General features: G+C 42.5%; 1 protein-coding gene across 1 annotated transcript in view; it reads right to left on the bottom strand.

Moving 5' to 3' along the window:
- The window catches only part of BCAS4 (breast carcinoma amplified sequence 4), a 62,346-nt gene extending 46,677 nt beyond the window's left edge, over positions 1–15,669 (bottom strand). The window contains exon 1 of the mRNA XM_027848369.1: positions 15,043–15,669. Coding sequence (XP_027704170.1) covers positions 15,043–15,669 — 627 coding nt within the window. The remainder of the gene's footprint in view (positions 1–15,042) is intronic.
- Between the last annotated feature and the right edge of the window lie 5,893 nt (positions 15,670–21,562).

Raw genomic sequence — 21,562 nt, forward strand, 5'->3', positions numbered from 1 at the left:
ATAGGGAAGTCACTTAATCTCTTTGAGCCTTGGTTGCCTCATTTGTAAAAGAGTTAATAATGTCTGCTGAAACTACCTCAAAGGGTTATTATGAAGCACAAATGAGATTTATATAGATATATGTTTGTATATATGTACATATTATATATATATATACATACATATATACATACATATGTATCTTTGCAAACTTTAAAGTACTTTATAAATGGCTATTACTCTAAAATTGTGAAAATAGGAGACCAAGTGAATTGTTGTCACAATTAGAAAGAGTACAGTCATGAATGAAATTGATTTGGTACATGTTGAATCTGAGGTGCTGGTGGTACAACCAAGTGGACAGTGTCCCAGAGACAGTTGAAAATGTAGATCTGGAGCTCAGAAGAAAAGTCAGGATTAGAAATATAAATTTTGGAGTCATCTACATGGAGGTGGTAGTTGAATCCATAGGAATGAATGAGACAGCCAAGGGAGAGAATGCAGAGTGAGAAAATAAAAGGGCAGGGGCAGCTAGATGGCGCAGTGGAGAGAGCACCAGCCCTGGAATTCAGGAAGACCTGAGTTCAAATCTGACCTCAGACTCTTGACACTTACTAGCTGTGTGACCCTGGGCAAGTCACTTCACCCCATTGCCTTGCTAAATAAATAAAAGCACCAAGGACAAAGCTTTGGAGAACACTCACATTAAGCGGTAAGGAAGAAGGCAAAGAGTTTGTGAAGGAAACAGAGAAAGAGTAATTGGTGAGCTAGGAGAACAACCAAGATAGCATAATATCTTGAACCCAGGAAAAGAGAGACTATCTCTCTGGTCAATAGTGTCAAAAACTGAAGAGGTCAAGAAGGATGAGGACTGGGAAAAATATATACATATGTAATAAATTTAAATATAAATATTTTATTAAGTAATTTTATTATAATTTATATATTATATACAATTTATATTTTTACTTATACATTTTATTTTATATATTTATATAATATATTACATATAATTTATATATTTATATTATGTATAATATGATTATAATTTTGTTAATTAATTTAAAATAAATTTAAATTTAAATATAAGAATATATAATTAGATTAAGCAATTCAGAGGTCAGTGACTATGTTAGAGAAAGCAGTTTCTCCAAAGATGGATGGTTGGTGGTAGGGGGAGCAGAGGAAACCCATTTGCAAGATGTTAAGGAGAGTATGGATGGTGAGAAAGTACAAGCATGAGTCATAGACAACTCTTTCAAGTTTAGCAATAATAGGAGAAAGATAAGAAACTATTGCTGGATATATCCAGAGCAGGTTTTTTTTAGAACTGGGGGATTCTAAATAGGTTTGAAGGCAGGTAAGAAGGAGCTAGTAGTATATAATGGCCTAAAGACACAAAAGAGAAGGGATGTCTGATTGAGCAAGGTCTTGGAAGAGGTCAGGAAGAATTAAATTAAGGTCACAGAGAGAGAAATTATTCTAAATTATTAGTAAGAGTAAAAAAGAAAGAGAGAATGGAAGAAGGAATGTGAGGAACCTATATAAGATGGTTTTAATCTTCTCAGTAAAATACAGACTATTCCAAAACTCTTAGTACAGTGTTAAATTTTCTTAAAAGTGCACAAAAACTTTCCAGTCTCCATGTAGAAGACAACATCATTTCCTTTAATTCATCAGGGGAAGGGGAATGGTGGTGGAAGTAGGTTTCATAGAATCATATATCCTCCACTTGAAGGGGATCTTAGAGGATATTGATGAGAAGAAGAAAGGGTTTGGAATAGTCATTGTGAAGGACATAAAGCAAATAATAAAGGTAGGGTAAGAAGATTGTTGAGTAGAAGCAAGCATTCGTCTAACCTACAATGCCATGAATTTGTGATGGGTCAAATCAACTTGATTTCATAATGTTCTTCAGTGATGTTTAACAACTCTTAAGGAGGAACAGAGAGACTGTATGGGGAAGGTAACCCAGGGATGACAGTTCATAGGTCACAAGCACCTGAAGGAAAAGGGGGAGGGAGTGTCAAGTGGCAAACCATAGGATTAGGGCTGGGTGTGAAGCAAGAAAAGCTATAGTGGGTGTGAAGCAAGAAAAGCTATAGTGGGACAGAAAAACCAGAGGAAAATAGACAGCAGAGACCGACAAGGGACAGGGTGGGGATAGACCTGTGATCTCACTGACATAGGAAGCTCTCAGATAAGGAGCCTCTGCCCAGTGGCTCCACGCTCCCTCAGTGACTTAAAATCTAGGAGAGTTGCCTAAAAGGATGGTGCAAACTCGAGTAGAAAGGGACTCCTGGGGGTTACACCATTCCCAATTACATTCTCATCTGGTTCAGGCAGCACTTGGGAATTTTGTAGGCTATAGTGGGCCTGTGGGATACCTCTGGCCTCTGGGAGGTTTAGTGACTTGCCAGGGTCAGAGAGTCTAGTATAGGTCAGAAATGGAACTTGAACTCAAGTCTTCCTGGTCCAAGGTCAGCTTTTCACTCACTTCCTATACACTACACCAGGATGCTTCAAAGAGTAGGTTTAGAATAGTAAAATGCAAGGTCCTTGAGAATTGAGGGTTTTTAAAAAAATCTTTCAACTTTTGTATTCCCTGTATCTAGAACAGTGCCTGGAACATAGAAAATTTTTAATAAATATTTGTTGAACTGAAAAAAATTTTCATGAGTAAGAAAATGGGAGGTGTGTAAGGATGCCAGTTTGTGACCAGAGACTGTAATTTTAAAGTTCTAGACCTGGGAGGTAGCACAATTCCAAGAGATGGTCAGGTCTAAAGTATGGTTATGTCTGTATGTGGTTGCAGTAAGGGTGGAGAAGAAAGAGACTGGAATTAAGGAGGAGGATGAATTGACCAGAAAGATTGTTGGCATGGACCTAGGAACAGTGGGAGTGATCAGAATAGGATGAGAGTTCAGGAGCAAGTAGAATGGGTATGCCACTTGCAGTTGATAGGACTGAATACCCAGGACTGGAGAGGCAGCACAGTGAGAAAGCTACAGCATATACCCTCATCATAACTAAACTAATATAGGATTTGCAGAGTTTATCCCTCCACAGCCTATGAAAGAATTTAAAAGCTTGCTACTATGTGATGTGTGTACATGAGATGGGCTGTGGGGGATGACTGAAGAAGCAAAGCCTTGGGATTTTGCTCTAGGTCTTGTGGTTCCTATAGGAGAGGTCCAGATATTTGGCCTTCTCAAGATCCCTTCTTTAGATGAGTTGGTGAGGGGCAGGGCCCCTGATCCCCAAGACTCTGCTTCAAGATTAGATTGGCCCCAAGGTGTTGCTGGGACTTGAGAAGTTTCAGTACTCCAGGCCTCCTGGGAATGGGCAAAGGAGATTGCTAAGGGATGCCTTTTCCCCTCCCTCCCCCAGCTCTGCTTCTCTCTCCTCTTCTCCTCCTTTGACCTTACCACAGTCTGTATCTACATAGGAGGTGCTTAATAAATATTGATTAAATTGAACTCATCTCTCAAACATTGAAGTCCCATATCTTCAACTACCTGGATGCCCCATAGGCATTCCAAATTCAACATATCAACAGAACTCTCCCTTTCCTCCCTAATATGTGTGTGTGTGCTCATGCCTGCTAGCTATTATTGTTGTTGTTATCACTATAACAATCTAGTCCAGGCCTTCATCATCTCTCACCTGGACTCACCTTGCCTCCAGCACTTAGCACAGTGCCTGGCACATAGTAGGTGCTTAATAAATGTTTGTTGCTTGGCTGACTATTTAAATAAATTTCTAATTGGTCTTCTGGCTGAACCTCTTCCTTCTCCCATCCATCTACCAAGCAGCTGCCAAACTGATATTTCTGAAGCTCAGGCCTTGACCACGTCACTGTCCTGTTCAAAAACCTCCACCAGCTCTCTGTTGCATCTAGGATCAAATACAGACTCTTCAGATTGACATTTAAAGCCCTGCCTCCAGACCTCTCCTTCTAGGTTGATGAGCTGTCTCCCCCCTCACACACTCTGCACTCCAGCAAAGTGACCTAGTTGGTGTTTTTCATATACCACATCCCATCTCCCACCTGAGGCTTTGACGGAGACTGTCCCTGATGCCTGGGATGCATCCCAGCATCTGCCTCTTGAAATCTCTACCTCCCTTTGAGGCTCAACTGTAGAGGCTTCAAGAGGCTCTTCCTTATCCCCCTAATTGCATGTGCCCCTCCCTAATCTCTATATATTTAGTTTGTAAATATCCAGTATTTACTAATCTGTGATCATGTTGCATTCTCTGAGTAGAAAGTCAGCATTTTTTTTTAAACTGGGACTCTCTTCATTTTTAACTTGTAGCCCCAGTTCCTAGCACCGTACCTGGCACAAAGAAAGTGTCTAATAAATACTTGGTGATTGATTGAATTAAATCTCTATGAAGTACTCCAAGAAATGTGCTCTTTAAATCTGGTAAATATTACTGGTATGATATTAAGTCTTAGAAGGCACTTTTCCAACCAAACCTTTGATGTTCTGTCAAAGTTGCAGGCCTGACCAGGGGCTGACCCGGACTGAGAGTTTTCCTCTAAAATATCATAAACAAGGGCAGTTCTTCCTTGTCTAGTTCACCTACTAAAAACAATCCATCTTTCTTACAAAGATGGCATCAAAAGCCATGGACTTGGGGAGCAGGTAGGCCTCAGGGCAGAGAGGTCATAGCTTGTTAGAAAAGCCTGTGGATTCACTCTTTTCTAAGATCTTTAGAGTAATGTAGACATTCATCTGTTTGGGATGGTTAAGAAAAAAAAGAGATTGTTCTATATAGAGGCAGAAGAATGGACTTGAGGACCACTAAACACCCTTAAAACTTTAGGACTTCATAATTCCACAGATACCATCTGACAATAATTCAGAAGCCCCAGAAATGAAGTCTCTTTTAATGAATTTCTTACTCCTGACAGTCCAATGCTTTTGGCTCATGATCATTAGTTTCCTGGGGGAAAAAAATTAGTTGAGTCTTCAAACTGCCCCCTCCAACTACAGTTACTTCCCCCTTCCTTTCACTATCAGATTTTGAGTGTTTTATATATGTTGCCTCTATTTCTTTTAAAAATATTTTTATATTGATATAGTTTGTCTTGACACACTAGACACTTCCCAACAAATATCCAAACAACCTCCCCAAAAACTACATTCCCTGAAAAAAAAATTAGTTTATCCATTGCTGACAGAAAAAAGGGAAATGTTCTTTAAATTTAACAGTATGATACTAATATTAACTATTGTGTTTGGTCAGAGTTCTGTTGCCACTTAATAGTTTCTCTGTTTACATTGGTGAAGTCATTGTACATAGCTCTCTTTTGTCTATTTCTTCACTCTGCAGGAATCCCTAAGTCTTCCCATGTTTCTGTGAATTCTTCATAGTCATCATTTCTTACACCCAAGTCATATTCCATTATGCTCATATGTTCAGCCATTGCCTAACTGTCAGGTCCATATTTTATTTCCAGGTTGTTGTTATCACAAATAATGCTGCTGTAAACATTTTTGTACATGAGGGTCTTTTCTTGCCATTAAAAATCTCCTTGGGGTATAGCCGTGGTAGCAGAATCTCTGGGCCAAAGGGTACAAATAATTTAGTAACTTTTCATACTTAATTCCAAACCATATGCAAGAACAGCTAAACCAATTTAGAGCCCCAGCGGCAGCTCATTAGCATGGCTATCATCCTAACACCTCTCCAACTGCTTTTTCACTTTTTCTCACCTTTGCTTCGCCACTCCCATTTGCTCAGTACCCAGACCCTCTGTAATCCCCAGCAATCTGGCTTCTGTATGCAGCACGCTATCCTGGCCCTCCCCCTACCTCTATGACAGCTCCTCCAGTCTCCTTTGCTAACTCACCTTCCTCCTTCCTACTCCTTAACTCTGGACGTTCCTATACATTTAGCCCTTAGCCTTCTGCTCTTCTCTCTTCCCTTTGTGCTAACAAGCATATCATAGACTCTCAGAATTAGAAGAAATTTAGGCACTATCTACTTCAACCCTTAACTAAACTTCTACAAAATGCATGACATGGTCAGCCAGCCCTTGCTTAAAGGGATGAGGGGAACCCACAACTACCCAAGGCATCCCCTTCTGCTCTCTTTGTTAAGAAGTTTTTCCTTACCTTGAACCAAAATCAATCTTTTTTTTTGCACCTTCCATTCACTGTTCCTACTTCTACTCTCAGTTACCAAGCAGTACAAATCTGATGCTTCTCCTATATTACAACCCTTTGGGTACTTGAAGATGGCAGTCATATCTTCTCTCCAGACTAAATATCAGCATTTCCATCAACTCTAAAGGTATTTCACCATCCTGGTCATTGTCCTCTGGATGTTCTCAAGTTATCAATGTGCTTCCTTAAATGTGGTGACCAGGTAGGGACAGGAATTGGGCCTGGACCTGTGATTTTATTGGTGCAGAGACCTTTGACACAAAGAAACTCCCTCTGGCAATGTATACTGGCACTTTCTCTGCAACTGAAGTCTGAGACAGTTGCCTAGAATGCAAGTCTAGGGTTGCCCAGCATCATACAGCCAATATTTGTCAGGGATAGGACTTGAACCCTGTCTTTGAGTCTAGCTTTCTATCCACTATGCCTCACTGGCCATGATCATAGAGTGATTAGTACTTTATATGGTGATAGCCAAAACTAAACATGATATAACAGATGTGGTCTGACCAAGGAAGAGTCCAATGGGCTATCACCTACTTATTCCTCATGCCTCTCATGGTGCACTCAACAATCAAATTGGGTTTTTTGTCTTCCATATCATAGTGTTGATTCATATGGGGCCCACCAAGATCCTTAGATGATTTTCACATAAACTGTGGTCTATCCGCTCTCTTGTATCTGGTTACTTATGAATTTTGAACCTAAAAGTTGTACCCTAGTGTATTAAGTGGTAAGATTAACTATAGGTCTTTCAGATGTAAAAACTGAAGCCCAGATAGACATAATTATTATGATTATTAATAACTCACATTTCTACAATGCTTTAAGTTTTTCAAAGCACTTTCCTCATAACAAACCTGTGACATGGGCAAAACAAGGCTTAGTAACCCCCAATTTAAAGATGAGGCAACTGAGGCTCGGAAGTTAAATGCCTTACTCATTGTTCCATGGCTATTAAGTTTCAGAGGCAAGATTAAGTGACTTTCCCAAGCATGAACAACAAACTGAGATAGGAACAAAAAGTTTTTCCTTAGATATTTGAGTTCACCTTAGTTTTCATGAAAGGTAGAGGTTTATCAGAGGACCACAAATACTCAGAATCCTTCCCTGTTTTCCTTCTGTAAGGTGAAACATAAGGTTGGGAACAATTCAAGTAAGACCAGTTAACTTTGCAAAAGGCCTTCTTGATTCCTGTTTTTCTTGCTTTTACCTTAAAGTGTGAAAAAATGAGTTATTATTATCCCAACAACCCTAGCATTGACTCCTTCCCTGAGGTCATCAAGCTTCAGCATCTTTCCTGAAGAAACTCAGACCAGGCTCAGGAAAAGAGTTTCCCTGAGTGTCTTTGGGAACTTCCAAAGTTAAATGACTTTATTTCCCTTTGAGGCCTTCCCATGGTCAGCATCACATGTCCCCATAGTCTGTTTACCTTTTGATCCAGAAAATAAATTTGGAACAACTTTGAAAGACTTGAGAATTCCAGTTGATGTAATGACCAAACACAATTCCAGAGGCCTAATGATGAAGCATGCTACCCACCTCCAGATAGAGAAGTAGTGGACTCAGGGTACAGAGTGAGACATATGGGGGTAGATGTGTGCCCCTACATATACCTACACATATGTATGTATCAATGTATGTGTATTCATGTTAATATGTTTGTGTATGTTCATGTGCCCATGTATATACATATATGTGTGTGTACATGTTTATACACACATACATATATATGTATATAAAATCTCCAGATAGGCATAGGAATTGGAACCAGATTTGTGATTTCAGGGGTGTATGTGTGTATGTATGTATGTATGTTTATTACAAGGACATCTGTATATATCCTTAAAATAAATATATATATCCTTTTAATAAACAGAATCCTTAAAATAAACAAGTACAGTGAATCAAATCAAATTACTAGATTAGTAATGTCCAAATACATAAATATGTATATGTGTGTATGTGTGTATATATATGGGTATGTGTGTGCATTGGTAATATCCAAATACACCCAGACATTACCAATCAATAATTTGTTTTGATTTACTATGTATGTTTATTACAAGGATTTTCTTTTTCTTTTCCAATGGGAGAGGGGAGGGAGACGTAGAAGGGAGAAAAAAATGAATTTTCATATATCAAAATATATATATATATATATATATATATATATACACATGATTAGATGTATATAGAAAAAAAGGGGGGGGGTCAGTTTGCCATGAAGCAGGCCCTTGGGTAAGGGTTTCTCAGATGTTCCAGGACCAGGATGTTCTGGTAATAACAAAAGCAGCTCACATTTCTTAAACCTTTAAGATCTACAAAATACTTTTCTTCCCAACAACCCTGTAAGATGAGGAATGTAAGTATTATTATCCCTCTTTTACAGATGAAGCAACTGAGGCTGAGAGAATGGAATGATTTGCCCTGAGTCACAAAACTAGTAAATAGGGTCAAAAGACTTGAGCACCAGATAGGCCTTGAAGAAGCTTAGTGTGTTGAGCCCAAGGTCAGGGCTGTTTCCATTACACAGTGCCGCCTTTACACTGAAGCGTGGGGCCTGCCCACAGCATCTTTAGCTGCAGCTGGAGGGAGAACAGCCCCAGACTCCGCCCCCAACTCCTGACCTATCAGCACAGAGTGCAAGGCCAAAGAACTCAGGCAGGAGGCAGCTGACAGAGAAAGCCTGGCCTGCTCCCAGCAACACGAGCAAACCACTTGGAGGAGTCACAGCCCCCAGCAATGGGGGAAAAACAGGAAAAAAATGGCACAAATTGAGGGGAGGGGCAAGGCTTATTCTTCTAGCATGTGATTAAGACCATAGGCTTTAGAACTGGACGGCACTTTAAAGAAAATAAATATCAGATGAGCAAGCTGGATCTCAGAGAGGGGAACTGACTTGTTCAAAGTCACACAGCCAGTAAGTACCAAAGCTAGGGCTCAAACCCAAATCCTCAATTTCAGATCTAATGCTGTGGGGACTAGATCTAGACTAGATCACGTTCTCCAACGATTTACCACCCCCTATTAGAAATGTAATTTACTCTATCATTTAGAAGAGGATACAACCAGAAGAGTCGTTAGTGGGTTAAGATCAACTTGGGGGAAGTTCTTTAATGAAGCATCCAAGGGAACTATGCTTGACCCTGAATTCTTGTGCTTTGTTGTGAATGCTTTAGGATAAAAATATAGATGACATGTTTGTCCAATTTGCAGGCGATACAAAGCTGGAAAGGATAGCTAAGACTTTGGATGATTCTGTTAAGATCCAAAAAAGATCTCCACAGTCTAGAATAATGGGCTAAAAAATAAGATAGGATTTAATAGAGATAAGCTTGGTGGCTCAGTGGATAGAGCATCGGGCCTGGAGTAAGGAAGACATGAGTTCAAATCCAGCCTCAGACACTTACTACCTGTGTGACCTTGAGCAAGTCTTCACCCTGTTTGCCTCAGTTTCCTCACCTGTAAAGTGGGCTGGAGAGGGAAATGTCAAACTACTCCAGTATCTTTGCCAAGAAAACCCCAAATGGGGTCATGAAGAGTTGTACATGACCGAAAAACTACTGAACAACAACAACAACAACAAAAATACAGTGTTAGAGGATCAGGAGCATAAGATCATAGATTTTTGCTAATCAAAAAATAATTATTGAATTTACATACAAAAACAAAAGAAAGAAAATCAGTTTGGCATAAAGTGGGCTCTTGGATGAGAGTTTCTTAGACCTTTAGAACCAATATGTTCTAAGGCCCCCTAATCTAAAACCCTTATTTTATAGATGAGGAAATCAAGGCATAGAGTTAGAGTGACTTGCCCAACGTCACACAGGAAGCAAGTATAAGATCCAGGTCCTCAGACTCCAAATCTTGGGCCCTTTCCATATTATTATGGCTTGGGTTACTAAAAAAAATGAACTTTATAAGTATAAGATGGAGGCAGAAGGGCTGGACAACAACTTGTATGAAAAATAATCTCAGGGTTTTAGTGGACCACAAGCTCGATGTCAATGTGTAATATTACAACCAAAAACCAAAACAAAACACTTAGTGTGTTCCTAGGCAGCACTAAAAGAGAACAAGAAAATTAGAGGTCATAGTCTTATATCAGTCTGTTCTGGTCAAACCCCAACTGGAATACTATACCCAGATGTAGGCCTTGTATTTAGGAAGACCAATGACATACAAGGGAGAGGGTGACCAGGCTAGTGAGAGGCCTGGAGACCATAATATCTGAAGATCACTTAAAGGACCTAAAGGGGTTTAACCTGGAGAAGAGAAGCCAGGGGAGACATGAAAACTGAAGGACTGTCATGTGGAAAAGGCATGAAATGTGTTCTGTTTGGCTCCAGAAGATAAAACTACGAGTAATGGGTAGACATCATGGAGAGGCAAACTACCCGACCTCATTGTGAGGACAATGTTCCTACAAGACTACCCTATGCAAAAGTGAAATGGACTGTCTTGGGAGAACTTTACAGAAAATCTTTGCATGAAAACTAGATAAACACTTGGGGGAGGATGCAGAAGAGATTCCTGTATAGGTTGGGAGAGATGGCCTCTGAGATTTCTTCCAACTGTCAGGTTCTGTGATGGTACCAATGAACGGAAGTTAGAGGTAAGCTAATTACAGACTGACATGGGGGAGGGGGGAGAAATCAAATAATTAGCAGTCAGGTAGAATGAACTACTTTGGGAGGTAGTGAGTTCCCCATCACTACAGGACTATAGGCAAAGAGTAGATGAGCATACATCCAGGATGCTAGATAGAAGATTCATTCCTCTAGCGGGGAGTTGTGCTAGATTACATTTATCATCTCTTTCAACTCTGACATTTTATTTTGTATGGTATCTGCCAGCACTGACATTCTATGTTCTAGGTTACCTTCCAGCTCTGAGATTTTAAGTTCTATTTTTTAAGGTCCTCTCCAGCTCCAACCTTTCAAAATAATCGCATCCCAGAAAAGGAGAAATGGGCTTGTGCATCAAGATGTCTCAGTTTAGCTACTTACTTACTTTAGCTACTTACGACTGGGAAACTTTTGGGTAGAGGGAACTTTGCCCTGGCCAGCATTGGATCCATCTGTACTAAGGAATTGCAGATGCTAAGATAGCTTTCTTCTCTTACTCTGGCAAAATTCATCTCCCTCCAAAACCTTCTGTTTCTCGATTTTTTGGAAAGCAATCCTGGGTGCAGGGAAGGCCTTATAACAGGAAGAGCACTGGATCTACAGTCAAAGGGCTTCAGTTCAGATTCTAGTTCTGCCACTTACTATGTGACCTTAGAATCAAGTCACTTCCTCTCCATAAACCTCTGTTTCCCCAGCTATCAAATGAGGGAGTTGCACTCCCTCACTCTTTCTCAAACTTTTTTTTTTGTGGGTCATAGACCTTCTTGGGAGTCTGATGCACAGTGCCTAGGTACATAGTAGGCACTTAATCAATATTTGTTGATTGTCTGGCTGAAGCCTGTGGACATTCTCTGAATGATGTTTTTAAAGGCATAAAATAAAATATGTGAGATTGCAAAGAATTACAAATAATATTGATTCCCAACCAAGCTTTTCTTTTTCCCAACTCTTGAAATTCATCCATGGACCCCAGGTTAAGATCCATTGGGCTAAAAATTACCCCTAAAGTCCCTTACATTTCTGCCAATCTGTGAACTTGACACCTTGAGGCTTCATCTAGATACGAACTATGAACTTTCCCCAAAAGGAGGAACTTGGAACTGAAAAAAAAAAAAAGCCAGTGACAGGAAAACCCCAACCATATGCGGCATATGTCCACTGGCCAACCAGAACAGAGCTTCAGAATAATGTCCCCTCACCAGCAGCTTCCTTCTGCCACCTCTCCCCCCTCCCCCAACTAGGAAACCAAGATTTCAATGGCCTGCCTGAATAGCAACAACAGACATGAATACAGCACTTTAAAGGTTTACAAATCTTAACCAAATTTGACTCACTTGATCCTCACAAGAACCTTGTGAGAACAGTAGTGCAAGTATATTATTCCCATTTCATTACTGGCTACTAAGAAACAAAGCTGGGACTCAAATACAGGCCCCCAAACTCCAAATCTAGATTTAGACCAAATGACATTGTCTCCTTCACAGCACTGCCTCCTCTATCAGAAAAGTTATTTGTTCTTCGAAGTGGAAGAGAACAGAACTAGAGTAATCAAAGGGAAACTGAGGCTCAGAGAAGTAAAATAATTTTCCTAAGGTCACAGAACTAGTGAATGACTCAGCAGGGATTTAAACATCAACCTTCTGATTTTAAGTACTGTGCTCTTTTCCATCTCACCATGTAAAGGTGAAAAATCACCCAGGAGAGGCTCTGCCAATTAACAAGGTCAAAGGACATGATCTAGCCAGGCCTAGTCCCCATTGGACTTTTATTTTCTAAGGGCAATATTACCATACTTAAGATAGAAGCTTAAAGGGCAGAAGACCTGGGTTCTAGTCTCTGTTCTGGTATCAACTAAATATGTGACTGTAAGCAAATCACTTTCCCTTCTCTATGCTTCTGTCAAATAAGAGTATTGGACTATATGATTGCTAGGTACCTTCCAGCTCTAAACCTCATGTGCCTTGAACATGATTAGGGTCCTGATTCTATTCCTAAAAGCATTTTTAAAAATGTATCTAAAACAAAAAAACTTGATCCTTGCTCCTTGGTTCTAGCTCTGGTTCTGTATAGCTGTGTGCCCTCAGGCAAGTCACTTCCCTCTTTGGGCCTTGGTTTCTTCATCTGTCAAACTAGAGGATTGGATTAGATGGTCCAACAGGTCCCTTTCAGATGGGATAGTCTATGATTCATTGATCGTTTCTGATCTTATCTTTAATATTTTCATTAAGCCCAGCCTACTCTGTTATAATGATTGAGATCTACTGATGAGCCGATTTCGAGGGAGAAGCAATGAGTGTCTCTAAGCTCCTGTACACTCCCTCTCTTAACTATTTCTATTTCTTTTTGCAAATAAATTGCAACGAGGGCTTTTAAATGGGTCTGTCACTGCACACTAGTAATAAAGAAGTACTTCATGTTTCTACATTTGGTCCCTTAACAATACTGGAGATCCCATCTCCCATCTCATTCAGGAGAATCCTGAATAAGGAAATTAATTTAATACACATCAAATCTCTCAAAGGCCACCCCTAACCAAGGAAAAAAATAAAGCCTACATTTAGCTGCTGGGCACAATGACATATCCTTATTTTGAAGAGAGAAGATGGGAGTGAACGAAGCATAAAACAAAAAACCTCAAGAATGGGGAATATTGAACAGAGACTTAATTTCCTCCAAATGAACTCAGACACCTGGGTATCTTTTTGTTTCTGATGCTGTCACTAGCTGTAGTGCATGGCTGTCCAGCTGACAGGGTTTTTTTTTAAAGTGTATTTCTTTTGTAGTGACAGGAAAGGGGAATGTTATTCTGATTAGAGGTCAACTTGAAATCATGTCAAGAGAAGCCAAGGAAACTCAGGATCAAAGTATTCTGGAGATGAAAGGGACCTCTCCAGCCCAACCCCTAAACATTATAAGTGATTTGCCCAAGATCACACAGTTAATAAATAGCAGAAGCAGGATTCAAATCCAGAGCTTCTGACTCCAGGTCCAAGGCTCTTTCCACTAAACCATGGTGTCTCATTTTTGCCTAGAGAAGGTTAGTAAGTAGGACTTGGGCCCTGTCTTCAACTATTTAAAGGGCTGTCAAGTAGAAAAGGCCTTGACTTGTTCCAAAGACCAATTGGTAGAAATTACAGGGACTTATATTTCAACTCAGCTAAACTGCAAGAATTCCTAACAATCAGAGCTGTCCAACACAGCTGTCTCATAAGATAGCGAGCTTTCTGTCATTGGATGTGTTCAAGCTGAAGCTGGTTGTTGTTGAAGGGATTCTGCTTCAGGAGGACATTGGCCTATTTGACCTCTGAGGTCCTATCCAACTTTCAGACTTGAATTTTCATGACTCTAAAGCGTAGGTGCCAGCTGGCAAAATACCCCACTCCCCTTTAGGTGATAAAAAAAAAAAAAAAACTTGACTAGGGATCAATTGGCTCAGTGAACTGATTGAGTCTTTGCAGTCCTTTAGGCTAAAGGAAAAAGGTCAAGCCTCTGCTTTCTTCCTTTTATGTATTGTCTTCCCACACTGGAAAGTAAGCTCCTTGAGGGAAGGGGGAGGGGATTTTTTATTTCAGTTTGTGAGAGAACCACAGAATCCTCAAACACCTGGTCTCTAAGGAGTGATAACAGAAGGGGAGAAGGATCTTTATATCTAAGCTAGACTTCACCACCTTGGGATAAATGCCTGGGTCCAGGTTCCTCATCTTATTTTTTTTCCAGTGACAATACCTGGATGACAGAAAATGCCTCAGGGAATTCCTGGGCGGATCTGGGTTAGTAGTCATTGGGGCATTTAGAGCAGCACTTTCCCCTAGAGGATCAAACAATATCCTTCCACCTGAATATTCATTCTAAATCCTACCTACAGGAAGATAGTTCCTGGTAGGCCCCTTTACAAATGAGCTCAGCAACATAGGCGATAACCTCTGGAAGGGGCCTTAGAACAGAATGCCAAAACTGGCAGAGATATAGAACATGCCCTATCCCAGCTGAAAGGCATCTGAGAGTTCATTCAGTCCACCCCGCTCCTTTCACTGAGGAGGCAACTGGAGAGGAATATTAACTCTCTCAGGGTGGGGAACGCTGAGGACCCTATAAGGGTAGAACTAGCACTCACTGTCAAAGTTTGGCTGCATCCAAGGGACTCCTAGTTCCTCCCTCACTTTCTCCTTTGCTCCCTCCCCCTCCCATCCTAGCGGGGTCCTCACTTTCCCAAGACGGTTTAACCCTTAGAGACCCGAGCTGCCCCTTCGGGGTCCTACCTCGGCCCCGGGCTCGGGGGTGAGGAAAAGGGCGAGCTCCTGCGCCCCGCTGTGCAGCTGCCCAGGCTGTGACTCCGACTGCTCCCTGTCCCCAACCCTGTCCCCGTCCCGGTCCCCGTCCACCAGCAGCATCATGAAGGCAGCGGCGGCGGCAGCGGCGGCTGCAGGACGGGGCTCGGGCACGCTCATTTCAAAGGCTCCCGGGCGCCGGCTCCTCCCAACCGCGCCCCGCTTCCCCGCCACCCCCGGCTCTTCCTGGCAGAGGTGGGGCAGGTGCATGCAAAGCCGAGGCAGTGGAGCGTCGCCGCTGGTCCAACCCAGCTCCGGCCGCCTGCACCCGCGGGGAGCCCGTGCTGGGGCCGGGCGGCCGCTGCTGCTGCTGCTGCTGCTGCCACTGATGCGGCTGCTACTGGCGCTGCTGCTGCTGCTGCTGCTGCTGCTGCTGCTGCCGCCGCTGCCGAGGCCACGCACTGTCCAGAGCCGCGGCGGGCCTGCCACCCAGCGGCGCGCGGCCGGTACTGCAGCCCCACGGCCCATCTCCAGCCACTCTCCCGCCTGGGTCCCCGCGGAGCCTCTGCTCCCCCCCGCCTCCCCGCTGTCTAAGGTTCCTCCCCTCAACTCTTCCATGCAACTGGAGATGGGGACGGCTTAGCAGCAGGGGCTTGGTAGAGTAAGGTGGGGCGAGGCTTCGGGGGACCCTGGCTGCAGAAAAGGGAGCACGGGTTACTTTATATGCCAGAATCTAATCCCTCCCCTTTAGGGCTTTTTTCCCTCCACTTCTCCAGAACTGAGCAGTTGTCTTCAGGGCTCTGTCCCTAGTTCCAAGAACTTGGACTCTCTCTTTTTTGCTTTCCCTTGCAGCTTCCCTTGGGTTTCCTCCTTTAACTGAATTTCTAGGTGAAACTGTTTGCTTTTCTTTTAAGAAAGGAAGAGGTCAGAGTGGGAGACAGTTGAGAGCCTAATTTTTCTTTTTTCGAAATTATATCTTTAAAACACTGATTCTCTCCTCCCTCCCCTTTCTTTCACCGAACTTTATTCCCCATCAGAGATGAAATCCCAGATCCTTAATGTATGGAAGTAGAATCATTGAATGTCAGCTAGAAGGAATGTTAGCAATCATTAGAGCTGAAAGGGGCCTTAGCAGCCGACCTCCTCCCCGTGTGTGAAGTGAGAGGGATCACAGAGCTACTTAGTGTCTTAGTAGTTTTTTGTTGTTTGATTTTTTTTTTTAACGCAGGTCATCTGATTGTGCATCCAAGACTTTCCATTGTACCTCACTGGCTCTGGCCCAATACCCTAATTTTATCGATGAGAGAACTAAGGTTCAGAGAGCAGAAGTGACCTGCCCAAAGTCGTTGGGTAAGTTTAGCAGCAGAGCTGAACTCTGGTCTCTAAACTTCTGTTGGGGGTATAAGGAGGTAAGTCAGAGAAAACTTTCCCCTCTCTGCCCCTGGAGAATGAAATTCCCAGTTCCCTACTCCATTTTCTATAACTGCCCCACACCCTAAACTCATAGCCAAGTAGCAGCATTTAGACTCCTAGAAACCCTTCCAAAAGGTGACCCTAAGGCGCTAGGCACAGGGTCGCAGGAGCTGCATAGCAGAAACATATTAACCCTTGTTCCACAGTTCATTGTCATCAGGAGCCACGTGTGGAGACTTTAACCAGAGCTTCCTTCTTAGCCAAAGGACGCCTCTCCTGACTCTTTGTTTTTTGATGGTTGAAGGTTCCCCAAGAACAGGGCCCTCCCTAAACTGGGCCTTGTGAGAAAGATGAATTCACAGACCTCTCAGTTCCCACTTCCTCCTAATTTTGCCCCTCACTAACTTGAAAGAGCCCCCAGATTACCTCATCTTGGCCTAGAATCATAGAATGTTAGCGGGAAGGAACCTTCAAAGATAAGCTGGCAGAGCTAGACTAACCTGAGAGAGTATCCAGTCCAGTTCCATCATTTTCAGGGATGTAAACAGAGGCTGAGAGACTTGCCCAAGGTCACAAAGGATTGTGCAGAGCAGGGGTAGAATCCAAGTCTCCTGACTGCTAGTTTGGGATTCTTTCCACCGCTCCAGGTGACCTCTTAGAGCAGGATGTTCTCTGGAATATCTTCAGATCTGCTCTGTAGAGAAAGACTTCCTCTGACTTTTCCCCCTTCCTTGTTTTTCCTGTCCCTACCCAATCTCTACTTTTCCTGGGATCATTTCTGAAGATGGATATCCAGTGAAAACTGTGTGATCTTGGGCAAGTTCTTCCCCCCTGGGACTCCATTTCCTCATCTATAAATGAAGGCTGTATGTTAAATTAAACAGTCTCTTCTAGCAATGACATTCTATGGTCCAAGACTAATAATCCTCTACCTTCAATACTTTATGTCCCATGGGCCCTTCTGGATCTGATGCTCTTCAGTTCCAAGGTCCCTTCCAGTTCTGACATATGTATTCTGCACTCTGAGGTCCCTTCTAACTCAAATACCATGATTCTGACTGGTGAACATGGTGGACAAAGGGAGTGGGCAGAGAGTGTAACTGCAACAAAAGCTGCCCCAAGAGCTTTGTTGCAAGGCTCTGCCCATGCCAATCATTGTCCTTTCACCTGACTGCCTCTGCCCTGGAAAGTGGGAGAGGCCACTACTCCTCTGTGCCCCCACCATGCTTGGAGAGAAAGGTAAGGGGAGCAAAAGCTGGCAGGCAGCCCTGAGGCCTAGGACAGGAGGCAGCTGCCCCGCACTGACCGCACCCTGACGAACCAGTTTAAACCAGCTGCACTGATTGAGGAGCATCAGAGACTAGCTCCCTCTAGTGCCCAAGTGAAGCCTTGAAGGCTACTTGATGCCGAGCAGTGGGAAGGTTGGAGCCAGCGGGGACAGGCTCAGGCTTGGTCTTCTCCTGCAGGAATGCTGTCTGGGGGTGGGCCATGAGGCGTGGCTTGACTGGCCTCAGAAGGGAACCTGGCTGGCTCCATGGGGCGTTCTTCTCTCCTCTTCACCCTCTTACCTTTCCCCACTCCCCTCATTTCCTCATTTCCAGATCCAAAACAGGTAGTGGGGCATTAGAAAGATCATACAGTCCAATCCTAGCATTTTGTAGACATAGAAACTGAGGCCCAGAGAGAGGAAGTGGCATGTCTAGGGTGGCATGTTTCTCTATCAACAGGGCCAGTTTTCCAGGCTTTTTAGCTGAAGGGCTCTAAAGGCAAGAGGGAATTATTTTTAGCAGATGACCAGAGGCTCTGAATTGACTAGCCCAATGAGTATAGACAAGTTGCCTTCCCCCTTTGTGGTTTCTTTATGGGTGAAACCAGGTTTACCACCCTAGCTTCCCCCATAAAGACACAGGTGTACACAGGTTTTGAGGAGTAGCAAACAGGCTTGTTGGGAAAGTTAATAGCTAAAATACTCGGAAATAATAATGCCCAAATTGAAATGGCCTGCCTCAACAGGTAGTGAACTCCCTGTCATTGGAGGTCCTCAAGGGAAGGCAGGAGCCCTCTTGCTGGGGATGTTGTAGTAAGGATTCCTGCTCCTGTCTGAGTTAAAGTGTGGTGTGGTGGCCTGGGTCCAAGATTCAGAGTCAGAGACCCTGAATCAGTCCCACATCTGATACTTAGTACCCACGTAACCTTTATCGAGTTACTTCCTGTCTCTGAATCTGTTTCCTCATCTGTCAAATGAGGGCTTTGGTCTTGATGAGCTCTAAAGTCCCTTCTAGCTCTAATCCTAAGACTTCTAGGGTTCTTCCAGCTCTGAATGTTCATGATTCTTTTTTCTATGCAGTGTTAGACTTCCAATCCCCAGCAGGAGCTTAGCTCACTGCCACCTTTGCTTCTAGCACAGAATATACACATAGTGTGGAAGCTGCAGAAATGTACAATTCAAGGTTGTTTTCAAGTACCTGATATTCTTTTTAACAGAAATAGCCAGACAGGCTGACAACCAGAGAATATTCCTGGGTATAGAAAATGAACTCAGGATAGGAAAGAAAAGCGGAAAACTTCGGAATCTCTCCCCCCCCAAACATTCATACATCTAATGCATTTAAGAAACATCTAAGTGCCTACCTTGTGAAAGTCCTGGCAATAAAGGATTCTTTTGGAAAAAAAAATAAGTTATACTAGTAGAGCCTGAGATTAAACTGTTCCTACCTACCAAATTGGGAAGATAGGAGAATGGGCCTAGAAACAGACTAGTTGCTTGAGAACCATTCTAGTTAAGCGTAAAAAGCCTTGGGGTGAAGTAGGAAGAAGTTTAAATTTGGAGACTGAAGGCCTGGTTTCTTTCCTTTTTTTTTTTAAATTAAATAAATTTATTTTTTGGGGGGGTCACATTTTAAATTCTGAACTATCTTCCTCCCTCCCCAGGCCTGGTTTCAAAATCTTGGACCTACTACACATTCTCTGCCTTTATGTTATTGTTGTTGTTGTTGTTGTTCAGTTGTGTCTGACTCTTTTTGACCCCCTTTGGGGTTTTCTTGGTAGAAGTACTGGAATAGTTTGCCATTTCCATCTCCAGTTTATTTTACAGATGAGGAAACTGAGGCAAACAAGATTAAGTGACTTGCCCAGGGTCACACAGCTAGTAAGTGTTTGAGGCTGGATTTGGACTCCTGACTCCAGGCCCAGAACTTTGTCCACTGTGCCACCTAGATGCCTCTCTACCCATATAACCTTAAGCAAATCATTTAAATTCTCTGGGCCCCAGTCTCTTCATTGGTGAAATGAAGGGATTAGACTAGGTGGCCTCTAAGTTCCCTTCTGGGTCTTAATCTATTTTTCTTTGACTCATTGACCAGGTTTCTCAGAGAAGGATGATTTTTTTTCAGCAGCTCACAAAGACCATTTACATAGGCCTGGAAAGCTCTACAGTTTCTGTTGGGTGGAAAGGTCACTTGCACCAATGAAATAAAATATCCTTGAAATACTGAAGTGGGCTGTAGGATTTAGAAGGGCCTTCAGAGGCCCTTCATTCTAGCTAGATGGAGCCTAGGGCTCAGGGCAGCGAAGGACTCGTCTCAGGTGTCCCAGGTAGTAAATCTTGGGACCAGGATCAGAATCTGGGTTCTCTGCTTGGTTGGAAAGTATTAGTTTGAAGTTTTACAAATCTAATAAAAGAAATTTTAAACTAAAAAAAGAAAGGGGAGGGGGAAAAAATTGCCAGTACATATCCACCAACCTCAGTACCATAATGACTAGCTACAGTGTAAGAACAGCAGTAGAAGCTACCCAGAAATGCATAGGAGACAAAAATCCAAATAAACTATCGGAAATAAAACCTATGGCTTCATTTATCTTGTTGTTCATCCTTCATGCTCAAAGAGGATCAATAGCATCATGATGTTGGGGTCAAAGGACGGTGTGTCTAACTGTGGCTGATCAGTTAACTAGGAGCTCAAAGGGCTCTACCAGAGGCCGGGCATAAAGAGTCCATGTGAACATTGGGAGTGGAGATGTCTCTAAATCTGTGCGTCTTGTATTTCTTTGGTGCTGCTTCAATTCTGCTTTGCTCATAGAGGACAGTGCCTTCTTTGATTCGGTCATGTTATGCTGGGCATCTTGTGCCAGTGTCTCCCATGTCTCACAAGCTATACTAAAATTCTTCAGAGACACCTTGAGAGTTGCCTTGTTTCACTTCTTCTGCCCACCATGTGAGTGCTTGCCTTGTGTGAATTCTCTGTAAAATAGTCTTTTAGGTAAACATATGTTTGGCATTTGGGCCGCCTGACCACCCCATCAGAATTATATGCTCTGCAATAGAGTTTGAATGCTTGGCAATTCTTGAGAAAGGACCTCAGTGCTGATATCTTGTGTTGCTAGGTGATCTTCAGAATCTTTCTAAGACAATTCAAATGAAAACAGTTCAATTTTCTGGCATGGCGCTGGTAGACTGTCTAGGTGTCACAGGCATATAACAATGAGGTCAGCACAATGGCTCTGTAGACCTTCAGTTTGGTATGCAGCCTAATATTGCTTCTCTCTCACACATTCTTTTGGCAATTTCTAGCCCTGGCAATGCCTGCATAAACCTCATTATCTATGTGGATATCTCTAAAAAATATACGGCCAAGGTACATGAACTTATCTACAGCATTCAAAATTTCTGCATTTGCTGTAACCAATGGTTCCACCTACGGATAGTGAGACGTTGGCTTGTAGAGCACCTGTTTTCTTGGTGTTGATTGTCTGACAAAAATGAGCAAAAGTGGCAGAGAATCTATCTATACTGTGTTGCATCTCAGCCTCAAAGGCAGCATTGAGTACACAACCATCTATGAACAAAAAGTCACACACCAACTCTCCCTATACTTTAGTCTTGACATGTAGCTTTTTGAAGTTAAATCGTTCATCATGAGTGCAGTAGCTTACCTTAATGCCATTTTCATCCTCATTGAAGGTGTGTAATAACATTGGGCAAAACATCATGCTAAAAAGCATGGGAGCAAGCACATAGCCCTGCTTCACTCCATTGGTGACTGGGAAAGTGTGACAGCATCTTCCTTTATCCATTATCTGTGAAAGTATGCCATCATGA

This window comes from Vombatus ursinus, unplaced genomic scaffold, assembly GCF_900497805.2.
Source record: "Vombatus ursinus unplaced genomic scaffold, bare-nosed wombat genome assembly UNPS02000580.1, whole genome shotgun sequence".
Taxonomy (NCBI): domain Eukaryota; kingdom Metazoa; phylum Chordata; class Mammalia; order Diprotodontia; family Vombatidae; genus Vombatus; species Vombatus ursinus.